A 14143-nucleotide genomic window follows, 5' to 3' on the forward strand; every position below is an offset into this window, starting at 1 on the left:
CAATCCGTTCAAAGCTAATGAAAGTCAAGGCTGATGAAGGTGCTATTAAATTATAAACTCAATAATTATTTTACATGTTTTACATTGATATGTTATCTTCTTTATTATGGATTTAGCTCTCTTTGGCAATGTTACATCTCTTAACTTGTTTACATGGATAGTGACTCACTTTTGACGGAAGGATCAATGTAAACGAATTAAGAGATGTAACATTGTTGAAGAGGACTTCAAAGAAAATCGAAATGTTCATAATAAAGAAGATTACACATTATGTAAAATAATTATTGGGTTTATAATTTAACTGTTGGCACCTTTATCGACTTTAACTCTGTTTATTTTTATTCTTAATATATCTTAGGTCGTGTCCTGTGCATTTCTTTTCTTTGATTATATACAACAATTGTATATAATATATATGATAATTTATTATAAATATATAACTTTATAAATACTTTCTAAAGATGTCAACATATACGTAAAAATTGCTCAATAATTTTTATATACTTATAAAAGTGATGAAAATTAATCCAGGACACGTGTGTATATAAAGGCATCAAAAACTAAAGTGTGTACTCAGGACCATAAAAGAAATGGATTTTTTTCACAAAATTTAGCAAAACGGAAAGATATTATTCAAAAATCTAAATCTGATTTTTTATGGATTTTTGACAGAAATTTCTAAATAATGGCAGCAAAAGCAATTCGAGAAGCAACTGGGAAAGATTTGATCAATCGTAAACTTTCTGTTGGAACAAAAGCAGCAAAATGTAGATTTGTATCTATTACGGAAAACACAAACTGGATTGATATTGTTAATGAACATTCCTGGCTCAAAACAGAAAGATTAGTTGTTAAACCAGATCAATTGATCAAGCGACGAGGAAAACTTGGATTAATTAAAGTAAACGCAGATTTAAGTGCAGTACAAAAATGGATTGAGCAGCATATGAATAAAGAGCAACGCATTGGCAAGGCTATCGGAAAATTAAAAACATTCATAATTGAACCGTTCATACCACATAAATCGGTAAGATTTTTTTGCATTATTGTTTGCTTTTATACACAGTGCTTAAAAGTGTGTTTAAAACTATCTTAATAAGATTATCGTAATAAAATAATAAAACGAATAAAAGTCTTTATTTTATTGATATATAATTCAGCATGACCACTTTATCTATCGATACATGTAATATAATTATATTCGTATAATGATCGCTATATAAAAATAGCCTAATAAAAATTCTAATTTTCCTTCATTGTAAATCTTTGAATATTTATCTATATTATTAAAAAACTAATCTAAGCGATCTTTGTATATTTTATGGAAAATAATAGAAAGGAAAAAAAGTCTAATGATGACGAATTATACATAATATAATGAAAAAAGTAGTAAAATGCAAAATATCTGTCTCTTTATAAATATATTTAATAGCTGTGTGTATATGTTCGCAAAACGGGCAAAGTTCGCAAGTGGGTAATACTGATATTATTCAGCAGGCAATTCAGGCAATGTCAACACTACCTACTATGCGGACTTTGTTCGTAACACATATGTAAGCATATATCATAACAATACTTAATAAAAAATTAATAAATTTGATAGTTGTAGTCAGATTCGAATAATAATATTCGAAAATATGATTCAAAAAAAGCTTTATTATTTTTAAAGTAAACTTCATCGTTTGATTCAGTATATATTGATGATATTCGAACCTTTTCAATAAAAAAAAACACAATCGATATTTATTTAATCTTCAACTTTATCTGTCTTTTGATGACTATGGCTTGTTAAGGCTCTTTTAATAGTTGATGACATTTTGGAAGATTAAATATAATATAAAACAGCATAGTTTATTTTTCAGTTAGCAAAAAGATTTCTTTTAAATGATATTTGATAACCTTCCCTGGTGAAAATTTTTCTCATAATTTTTATACGAATTAAAACATTTTTCAGAAATACTCAGAAATATAAAGAAAGTTTACATCTTATTCCAGAATTTTTCATACAAGTGAATTCTGAAATATTCTAAAATTTCTCATCCCATAATTTTAAAAAAATATTTTTAGATTATATAACATTTTATCAGAAATTATACTTACAAAAACTCTTAGAAATCTTACGATATTTTATAATTAACATATATATGAAAAATTCTGAGAAAAGATTAGATTTTCTGAGAAATGTCCCAATTCGTGTAAAAAATGTGAGAAAATTATAAAATTATATAGAAATTCTGAAAAATTGTATGAAAAATTCTAAGAAAAATTTTCACTAGGCTTAAGCTATATTAATTGATTACACTAATTATGTACAAAGATTTAATTAAATATATAATAGTAGAATTTTTAATAAATTTTGAATAAATAATATAATGTTCACATAATAGAATTATTCTTGAACATTACGTGTAGCATATTAGATTTTTTATATCATATTAGATATTTTATGCTTATTTTGAGTGGTTAAAAAATCAACAATTACAAAATTATAATATATGATTATTATGGATAAATACATATAATACATGTTTATATTTACATTTTAGGAAGAAGAAGCTTATGTTTGTATCTATTCTCACCGTAAAGCTGATACGATATTATTTCATCATCAAGGGGGTATCGATATCGGAGATGTTGATGCTAAAGCTTTAAAATTAAATATATCAGTTGGTAGTGAAATGCCTGATCGGTCTATATTGATTGATAGACTTTTGACAAATGTGATAGATGATAAAAAAATGTAATAATGATGTTCAATCATTTAAAATCAGAGCTGGGATTTAGTTGCATATTTTGTCGATCGGCATTTAGGTTGTACGCGGATTGGTAAAATAAGAGGCAGGAACCAAGCTGAAATCAGCTGAAATATGCAACTAAATCCCAGCTCTGTTTTAAATCATATAAATTTTATAGCTTTTGTTTGCACTTCTTTTTTATTTTAGGGTGATTGCTGAATTCATAGAATCTCTTTATAAGCTCTATGTTAATTTACATTTTACGTACTTGGAAATCAATCCACTAGTGATTACGGATAATACAATTCATGTTCTTGATCTTGCGGCCAAATTAGACACTACGGCAGATTTCATATGTAAACCAGATTGGGGAGAAATCGATTACCCGCCGCCATTTGGAAGAGACGCTTATCCAGAAGAAGCCTATATAGCTGATTTAGATGCTAAATCTGGCGCTAGTTTGAAATTGACAATTCTTAATCCAGACGGTTGTATATGGACCATGGTTGCTGGTGGTGGTTAGTAGATATGATTACACAACGTGGGGGTAGTCTATAGTACAATCGACGATCAGAGGCGATTTTTTTGTATAAAAATAAGTACAAAGTACAGAATAATCTTTTTATTTTCGAGAAAAATTAGTCAATTATGGTGACTATTCTGTTACTCCTATGAACAACAAACTTATGAATATACAAAATCCATACTAAGTTTATTAAGATAAAAAGTAAAGTCCTAATGGAAAAATATTTCCTATAGTAGGAGGAATTGCTAATTTACAAATGTAGCTGCAAAATTTAAAATTGGCTCTTTAAGAAAGAATATCAATCTTAAATTTGAAAATCACGAATCAAGTTTGAATACGTGTGTGTTTAATAAAGATACGGTTTGGAAGATACAATATAAATGTTATTATATTTCCAGCAAATAAGAATGGATTGAATTGGATAAATCCATATAAATCAAGTTTTCTCCATGCGTTATCTCCACGAAAAAAATATGATTGAATTTTGTAGAGACTGAATACAGTGAATCCGTTTCTATACATCTAAATAAATATAATAATGTGAACTAGGATTCATATAGATTCAGAAATGAAATACTCATCGATTCTAGAATACTCTGCGATTCTAGAAAATGATTTGTTGTTGGAAAGCATGTGTCGAAGTGATCACTGATATATGAATCGTTTCTTCTCCAAGCCCTAGTACTATACACAGAATGTGGTATACAACATTACATTACAGATTCACGGCAACAGGATGATTTCCGAATATAATCTGCACTATTATAGCCACGATTATGTCTAGAAATTACCTTGTCGTAGATCCGCAATGTTACAGACTCTGTATATCACACTGAGGTTTTTGTTTGGGAACAACTTGTATGTATCACCTCGGTATTTTTCAATGATATTACTTGCCGAGATCGGTAACTAGCAATTGAGTACTCCATATTAGACAATTCTTCAGTACCGCACGTTAAATTTAAATGAATTAATTGCACGTTCATTGAATTTGGGTAAAATATCAAAAGTAAATTACCAATAGGTAATTATGGATTCAACCAGATTGTTTCATTTCTATGCACATTAGATGAGATACAGAAAGCAAATAATTAATCTGAAATTACTGATTACGGATAGAAAAACGGATTAAAAAATTCAAAAACTTTATTCGACATCGCTTCAATGAATTATTTTCAATATTTTTCAATAATTTCTCGTTTACTGAATTTACATCCACATGATTTCAAGAGTGACAGGATTAAAGAAAATATGACAAATAGTTAAAGTTTATTTATTTTATTAGAAGAAAAATTTCTTATAACAAAGCTTCGGACAAAAAAAGTTTATTGTGCACTTTCGATTTATTTTTGTACAAAGAATTATTTCTCGTCTTGTTCTCATCAGTTGTACTATAAGATTGTACTCATCTTGTATATACAACTTTTTTTTTTTACATTAAACAGCTTTTTCGTTTTGTGCCTGAATACTGTATTAAGTTTATTTTTACAGGTGCTTCTGTGATATATTCAGATACAATTTGTGATTTGGGAGCAGCTGATGAATTGGCCAATTATGGTGAATATTCTGGTGCTCCTAGTGAACAACAAACTTATGAATATGCAAAAACCATACTGAGTTTGATGACAAAGGTAAAGCGTTCTGATGGAAAAGTACTTATTATAGGAGGAGGAATTGCTAATTTTACAAATGTAGCTGCAACATTTAAAGGCATTGTTAAAGCTCTTCAAGAATATCAGTCTAAACTAGTGGAATATGATATAAGAATTTTTGTAAGAAGAGCAGGACCTAATTATCAAGAAGGCTTAAGGTAAAAAAAAATTACTATTAATAGTACAATAGTCTGTGTAAATAATATTAAAAAATAATATTAAAATATATTTTGATAGAATTATACGGGAAGTTGGTAGACGTTTAGGAATTCCCGTTCATGTATTTGGTCCCGAGACGCATATGACAGCTATATGTGCTATGGCACTAGGAAAGAAACCAATTCCTGATCCAGAAGCTCAAGAATTCTCAACAGCGAACTTTCTTCTACCATCCGGACAAGATGTCGGACCGCCATGCACATCGTCCAAAAATAACGTACATTCATCATCAGAGCAGTTTAAATTGAAAACTATAGAAGCAGTAAATTCAGAAATCGATGATAAACAACTTTTTAGTAATAAAACGAAATCTATTATTTGGGGTATGCAAACAAGAGCGGTACAGAGTATGCTGGATTTTGATTTTGTTTGTCGAAGATCCGAGCCATCCGTTGCGGCTATTGTTTATCCTTTTACTGGTGATCACAAACAAAAATTTTACTGGGGTCATAAAGAGGTAAGATTTCAAATAAAGAAAAAAGTTAGAAATAGCCTAATATTAAAAAATATATAATAAAAAATAATTTTGTAAAGCTTTCAGTATATCATAATAGCTAATAATGTAAATCAATAGTATTATTAATATTAATATAAATACACTTGCTAGCAAAAAAAAGGGCCATTAAATGTTAGCATAAATTTTTATTATTTTCGAATAGTAAAAACGCAAATAAAAATCATGTCGAGATGAACAAAGCTTAAAAAATTTGAACGTTTTCCTTGATAAGAAAATCAAAATTGAATTATAGGAACTGTTAATTGAGTTATAAAAACTGTTTTGTACAATAGCGAGCATAGTGGTTGACGACATACTTTGAAAAATAGGACAAATTTTTTTCTTTTAAATTGTTGCGCTGCTCAGGGATATTGCTTGTACAAAATTTTATAAGTTTTTAAGCTCATTGATATCTATGAATATTTTGAACATTTTTCTGATTTTTTTGAAAAGTTATGCCATTTTAAAGTTTCAAAGAAACTTTGATAGCAAAATGTTAGTAATTTGCGCGTAAATTGGCAGCAAACTCGATCAAATTTTGATTGCAAAATCATAATCATCTGTGTCCGCATTTGGCTATGGATTTGTCGACAAAGCCTGTTGACATGTTTTGCAGATTGCTGATAAAAACCGAACATTCTGACATAATATATAAAAATAGCTGACATAATTTATTACAGACTGCAAGCAAAAACCGAGGAGAACCTAACATAATTTGATGGCAAATTGACAGCAGAAATCGAATAAGATTTGTCATTTTCATTTAAATCGACCTAGTTTCTTATAAGAAATTTTGCGTACATATATATAAAAACATATAATATTATACATAATTATATATTATAATATTATACATAATTATATATACTGGTGTGAAAACTGGAAAAAATCAACACAGTTTTATTGTTAAAATATTATTGATTATCATATTTCAAAAATATATATGAGAAAGTTATAAATATTTGGAAATTCAGAAAACACACTCCGAAGGAGTTTAGGAATCTCTAAATTTGCCTATTTGATTTACATACACCAATTCTTACACGACTTTTGGGTGATTTCTTCTTACTCTTAGAAGCAAGTCCATGACGATGCCATATATGAAAATGATAGATCTTCTTCGGTTTTTGCTGTCAATTTGCCATCAAATTATCAGTAGTTCTATTCGCAATCTGCTGTCAGGTTATACAGCAAGCTCTATTTATTTTGTCACTAATTTACTGGCATAGCATGTCAGCAAGTTTTGTCATATTTTTGACAGCAGTTTGCTAACAATATCTGATAGTACAAATTCTGTGTATAATTTATTGCCTTTCTGCAATCAAAAATTGATAGCAGACTTTGCTCAAAATCTATCTCTGCAGGTTTTGCTATCAAGAAAGTGTTACAAAAACGGATATTTTTTATAAATTCAATATAACTCGGAAACAAATTGTTGTAGGAAACTTTATTAAAAAAGAAATTAAATTGTGGATTGTAAATCTTAAATTCTTTTAAAGCTGATGTATGTACGTGCGTATGTATGTGTGCATCCTGTTAACGTGGCAGGAATCTGATCCCCTGTATGTGCGTGTATGCGTTTAGTAATGTTTATTGTCTCCTCTTGCATTTATCAATTTGTATTCATTAGTAGCACTTTGCAACGCTCTATAGGAAGAATGGCATAATTTGAGAAAAAAGGTTTCTCCAATGCACTCAGAGTGAGTAAGAACTATGACAGAAGCATGTTGGAGCATGTTGGAGTGTGCGATGTGAACAAATCTTAAGGCACATTAACAATGTGCCCCGATAAACACACGAATTGATAAATGCAAGAGGAGGTAATATACACTGCTAAACATAGATACACTGATAACGCCGTTATTACAAGCAAATCCAAATTTCTGTGACATGACATGTATGAGCTGCGACCAGGGACTTAACCAGATTAATGAACTGTACCAAATACATTTTAGATATTATTTCAATGTCATTGGTACAATCCGTTACCGCTGTCACCGCGGGGAGGTGCCTAGACGCAGAGAAATTGAATAAGACTAATACATGATCATAAAGCGAACTTTGGATAGTTCTAGCATTCAGGCAACCTCTCCAATAAAGTTGGACTTATGGAATTTTTGATTCTCTTTTGATACCTTAAATTATTTTAGATATTTCTCAAAGTTGTTCAAATTCTCTTATAAAATTGGGCATAATTCCTTTGTACTAATATTTAGAAACCCGTTTTTTTTGCCAATGATATTAATTATATTAATTTTATTTTCTGTAAATAGGTTCTTATTCCTGTTTACAAACAAATGAAAGACGCTATGACTAAACATATGGACGCAGACGTAATGGTCACATTTGCCTCTTTAAGATCTGCTTATGAAAGTACTATGGAAACATTACAATTTCCGCAAATTAGAACGATTGCCATAATCGCGGAAGGTATACCTGAAAATATGACCAGAAAAATGATTCTAGCAGCGCAACGAAAGAATGTCACTATAATTGGACCGGCTACTGTGGGAGGTGTAAAACCAGGCTGTTTTAAAATCGGTAATACAGGCGGAATGATGGATAATATTTTGCATAGCAAATTGTATAGACCTGGCAGGTAATACTGCACACCAGATTTTTGGATGTAATAACATTTTACAAAATCAATTGAATGACAACAATAACATTATTTTCGCAGTGTCGCTTACGTTTCTCGTTCTGGTGGCATGTCAAATGAATTAAATAATATAATCTCCAAAGCTTCTAATGGAGTATTAGAGGGTGTTGCTATCGGTGGAGATCGATATCCAGGAACTACTTTTATGGATCATATAATGCGTTATCAAAACGATCCAGATGTGAAATTAATCGTATTGCTTGGAGAAGTTGGTGGCATCGAAGAATATGAAGTATGCGAAGCATTGAAAACAGGCAAAGTTACAAAACCCTTGATAGCTTGGTGCATTGGTACCTGTGCCAGTATGTTCAATTCTGAGGTACAATTTGGTCATGCTGGCTCTATCGCAAATTCCAATCTTGAAACAGCTTCTGCAAAAAATGCAGCGTTGAAGGCTGCCAATGCATATGTCCCAAATAGTTTCGATAACCTTGGTGATCTCATACAAACTGTTTACGAACAATTAGTAAAAGATGGCATAATAGTGCCAGAACCCGAAGTTCCAGTGCCGACAGTGCCAATGGATTATGGATGGGCCAGAGTAAATTTTATTTATTGACATTATCTACTGTAGTTCATTTTTACTATTAAGATTTCTGAGTAGTCGTTGCGACTATGTTGGAATTGTAACTTCATAAGCGAGAAATGATACAATGTTAATTTATGTTACGTTCCATTTGTAATAAAGACAATTTGGATAAATCTAAGGCCCAGTTTCACAATTCACAGTTAATTCTTAACCGACGTTCAACTTGTTTTTCCTCTCTTTTCAATTCTAGAATTGGAAAGAAATAATGAATAAGTTGAATCTCGGTTAAGAATTAACCATGAATTGTGAAACTGGGCCTAAATGACAAGATCACTTTAAAACATATATAAAAATGGATGAAAACTCTCTTGACAGTCAATAAATGGTCATAAAAAGCACATAAAATGAACCTCTATTCGGGCAGGAAACAACTTTGACAGCTGTTGGAACGAGTGAAAAATATGTTTTTACGTATAAAATTCTAAGATAACTTTAATTTTCATCCATTTCTACAACTTTGACAAATACGAAAAAGTCACATTTTCACAATTAAGCAATAACAAAATGACACGTAACATAAAATTTCATCATCAAAACATTAGTTCAGTCTTTTATCATGGTGAGGCTAACTGTAACAATGTCAGTGGTCTAATTTCCATCGAGAGTTTAAACCGAATTAGGACGTAAGAATCAATCAACTACAGTCGAGTATTCCCTTGTTACAATTGAACAACAGGGAAATGCTCAACTGTGAGTGGTTCTTACATTTTGATCCTGTTTAAACTCTCGGTCGAAGCTAGGTGCTCAGTGCTAAAGCTCTAGATATATCAAAATAATGCAGTCCTTTTATCTGAGCCAAAATGCCGACAGTCTTATTGGCTATTTCGACCGCTATTTTGATTTAATTATCTATAGTTCAATAAGTACTTAATATTATTGGTTTAAGGTATGATTAGTAGGTACACATACGCACACACGGACGCACACACACACACACACACACACACACACACACAAAATGGAGGATCTGCGTTATTTTGGTATATTTAGAGCTTTAGTCAGTGCTAAAGTTATTTATTATTGCCAAAGTAGCACAAAAGTCCTCTATTTTCAACTTACTAATCATATCATATACCAATAATATTAAGCGCTTATTAGACTACGATAATTAAAGCTGTGTTCCATTTAACACTCACAACGCTCGTGGAATCATTTCATCCTTATCGTTTATCAAATTAAACAAAGACAAACGATGTTCGCAAATATTGCTAGCATTAAGTGGAACACAGCCTAGATTGAAAACGGTCGAAATAATTAATAGGAAAGTTATCAATATTTCGTCCAGATAAAAGGATTGCGCTACTTTGATATATCTAGAGCTTTAGTCAGTGGCGTGGCGTAATTGATCATATACATAAGCATGAGCCCATATGTTCATTCATCTGCTCACCTTCAGCACTGAGAGCGAACGAGACAGTGAGAGAATATCCTCACTTTAATCACTTGTTTTAAGCGACTGAAAAAAATGCCAAGATATGGATACGCTCATGTGAAAAGTCAACTTGAATTTCTGTGCCTTCTGGGCAAATAGACAAAGTTTTTGATACTAGAAATCATAGGAAAAAGTCCAATTCAGTAGAAATCCAAATTTCTAGTTTCGAAATACGGCTCGACTTTTTTCAGAGGAGACTATCCATATCTTAAAAAATGCTTTCTCGGCAATCTCGATCGCTCAGCATCAATAAAAAATCAGGGGCATTTTTAATAATAATATAGTTTTTAATAAATAATATATATACATAAATAATATATATACATAATTTTTAAATTGTAGTAATAGTATACTCCTCCCATTAATCCAGAATAATATACTCCTCCTATTAATCCAGAATAGTATAAATCATATCAAAATGCAACAGTTTACGAGATAATTAATTGTTTACGATTTTTTTTGTATATTTCGTTTATAGACTCAAGTTACAAGAAGTGTGGTCAAGCTCGTAAGATGCAAAATCAGAACTGGAGATTCTAAATTCCGAATTCTGCTTTTTTTTCATATTTCCAGTTTTTTTCTGAAATAAATAATCAAGTTTGTAATAAATGTATGTTAGGTTAAATATATTTTCATATAATTTTTGAAATAATTTATGGGAGTTTTAAAGCAACTGTAGAAAAAACCCATTTCGCTTTTCAATTAACAAATAAATTATAAATATATTATTTTGTATATAATGCAATAATAAAATTGCACAACATACACTACTCATAAAAAAATAGGAAATACTTTCGAACGGGAGCGGCGCGCTTGCACAATTCAATTGCACACACTCGGCCGGTTCCTAATTTTGAAATTTTTAACTACTTTACCAATGAGATTATATTTTAAATTAGCCAATTAGCGATGTAGGCAATTGATATACATCTCTTTCGAACACGCTCAAAATATTCAGAACACCGTAATTCGGTGAAAAATCATCGCAAACAAACGCAAAAAATCATTTGAAAGTTCAAAATCTATTCCCTATTTTTTGTTGAGTAGTGTATAAAGGCTTTTATTTGTACATTATTAAATTACATTGGCATCATCTTTATTATTTATATTAATAATCTCACTTTCAAAATTTTTGAATGTTCATTTGAATTTTAAATTCGATTGATAAGTTTTACATAAGACGCAAAATTGCAAACTTATCGCTGGGCCTATTAGTTTATCTTAAATAAAATTTATTTTTTTTTTAAATCCGAAAAACCGTGTTTTTATAATGACGTTTATCAAATGTGCTTGGTGTCGATTTTGTTTTAAATGTTTTTTTTTCTATCATTCGAATTTAAAATTTTAACAATGAACAAAATTTCGAAAGCGAGATTATTAATATAATTAATAAAGATGATGCCAATGTAATTTAATAATATACAAACAAAAATCTTTATATATTATGCAATTTTAAAATAATTTTTTATTTGTTAATTGAAAAGCGAAATGGGTTTTTTTTCTACAATTATTGCTTTAAAATGTCCCATACACGAATTAATTATTTAAAAAATTATAAGAAAATATATTTGATCTAATATACATTTATTACTAATCCTGATAGCAAAATATTAGCAATTTGTGACCAAATTGGCAGCAAATTCGATTAGATTTTGACTACAAAACCATAGCCATATGGTCTGCATTTGACTGGATTTATTAACAAAGATTACTGACAGGCCAGTAAATTGATGGCAGAAATCGAGCAAAGTTTTCTCGATTTAGGTTCTGCTTTTAATTTATTCTCAATCTGCTGTCAAGCTGCTGTTATGTAAAACTTTGTTCGGTTTCTGCTAGCATATTTAGCAGGCTTTGTCATTTTTCTGACAGCAATTTGCTGACGATGTCGGATAATACAAACTCTGTATATAATTTGTTGCTTTTTTGCAATCAAAAATTGATAGCAAGCTCTGCTCAAAATCTATCTCCGCAGACTTTGCTATCAGAGAACTTGATTATTTATTTCAGAAAAAAAGTTATAAAAAAAAGGAAAAAAGCAGAATTCGAATTTGATATCTCCAGCGTAACGATTTCGTATCTTACGATCACACGAACTTTTTGTTACTCGAGTCTATGAAAGAGGTTGTATAACGCATATGAAAAATCATAAACAATTAAATATCTCGTAAAACTGTTGCGTTTTAACATGATTTATACTATTCTGGATTAATGGGAGAGATATATTATTATTACAAGGCTGCGTTCAGGAATTATGCCTAGATAACTCTAATATGCATTTTTGCTATAATATACATAACGAACCTACAGTTTAGAGTTATCTGAGCGTAACTCCTGAACACAGCCTAATTTATTAAAATTTATATATTATTTAGAATGCCTTTTGCCCCTTATTAACATATGCATGTCGAGCAGTTAAAATTATCGAGAAAACATTTTCGATCGCTTGAAACAAATGATTAGAGCGAGAAATACGTTCTCTCGCTATTTTGTTCGCTCTCGGCGCGCCAAGGTCGAGCACGTGGACATGGGCTCGTGCTTGTGTATGTGGCTACTGGTTTTGCTTACTGAACTACAATATAATACAACTGAAACGTGCACTGACCGCCAGAATACTGAAAGAGTCAGCAAATCGCGGATATATAGTCTTTGATGTATAGTCAAGTTAAAAAATTTTAAAGTACCGGTAAATAGGAATAAATATATGATGGATTTAAAACGAAGGCATTGAATCAATAAAATAAATTACATAGAATAAAATACATCAGATGAAGATAATAATTGTAGTATATTAAAGCTCCTGAGTAATCACCACAGCTATATTGAATCGTGACGTGAATCAGAAGTGAGAAATGACACATTAATTTTTAATATGTGCCATTTATAAATAAAGACAATTTGAATAAACATGAACAAAATGATGAGATTGCTTTAAAACATTTTTTAAAATGGACGGAAACTGTGCTTATCCCCCCTGACAGTCAGTAAATAATCAGTAAAAAGTGATAAACACATGTAAGTGAAAATAACCTACGCATATGCGTATTGAATAAAAGCACTTTGTGCCTTTCATTACTTTTTATGATTATTTACTAATTGTCAAGGGGGATAAGCATAGTTTCCGTCCATTTAAAAAAAATATTTTAAAGCAATCTCATCATTTTGTTCATGTTTATTCAAATTGTCTAGATTTTGTCTATTTTGACAAATGTTTTAAAACAATCTTATTTTGTTTTATCCAAATTATCTTTATTTATAAATGGCACGTAATAAAAATTAACATATCATTTCTCGCTTCTGATATCACGATTCAATATGGTTGTGGAACACCTCAGGAGTCTTAATATATTATAAAAGTCATGTCAGCTATATAAAACTAAAAAGAAAATATATTTAACTTTTGAGTATGAATGTAACGTTATGTATGCGCATGCGCAAATAGTTAAAAAGAGAAAGGTATATCTGCAAACATACTATTTCGTCCACGTTTTTCACACTCTTTCTAATACATTAGCACGGCAGTGCACATTTCAATTGTAGTTCAGTTTTGCCAGGCTGCCGTCTGATTTTGTCACGGTGTCACCACCGTCAATGCGGAGTTCTTAACTGAGTACTCAGAAGCTTTAAGAAGAAAAATTATATGAATAATAAGAGAATGAAATAAATTGCAAATTACACATCGAAGAAATAAACGCATTAAATAACAAAAATGGGTTTTAAGATGCAAAACATTCTCGCTCAAATCAAATTGTTTCATTTATACAATATAATTGTGTATACTGTGTATATACGTGTATGTATATATATATATATATATATATATATATATATATATATA

At 30.2% G+C, this 14143-nt stretch overlaps 1 protein-coding gene across 1 annotated transcript in view; it reads left to right on the forward strand.

Annotated features, from left to right (window-relative positions):
- Positions 1–685: 685 nt before the first annotated feature.
- Positions 686–14143, forward strand: part of LOC105622935 (ATP-citrate synthase) — a 16735-nt gene continuing 3277 nt past the window's right edge. The window contains exons 1-7 of the mRNA XM_012204343.1: positions 686–1027; positions 2547–2740; positions 2943–3253; positions 4753–5071; positions 5151–5589; positions 7902–8227; positions 8309–8828. Coding sequence (XP_012059733.1) covers positions 686–1027; positions 2547–2740; positions 2943–3253; positions 4753–5071; positions 5151–5589; positions 7902–8227; positions 8309–8828 — 2451 coding nt within the window. The remainder of the gene's footprint in view (positions 1028–2546; positions 2741–2942; positions 3254–4752; positions 5072–5150; positions 5590–7901; positions 8228–8308; positions 8829–14143) is intronic.

Source organism: Atta cephalotes (assembly GCF_000143395.1).
Source record: "Atta cephalotes unplaced genomic scaffold scaffold00050, whole genome shotgun sequence".
In the NCBI taxonomy this organism is placed as follows: Eukaryota; Metazoa; Arthropoda; class Insecta; order Hymenoptera; family Formicidae; genus Atta; species Atta cephalotes.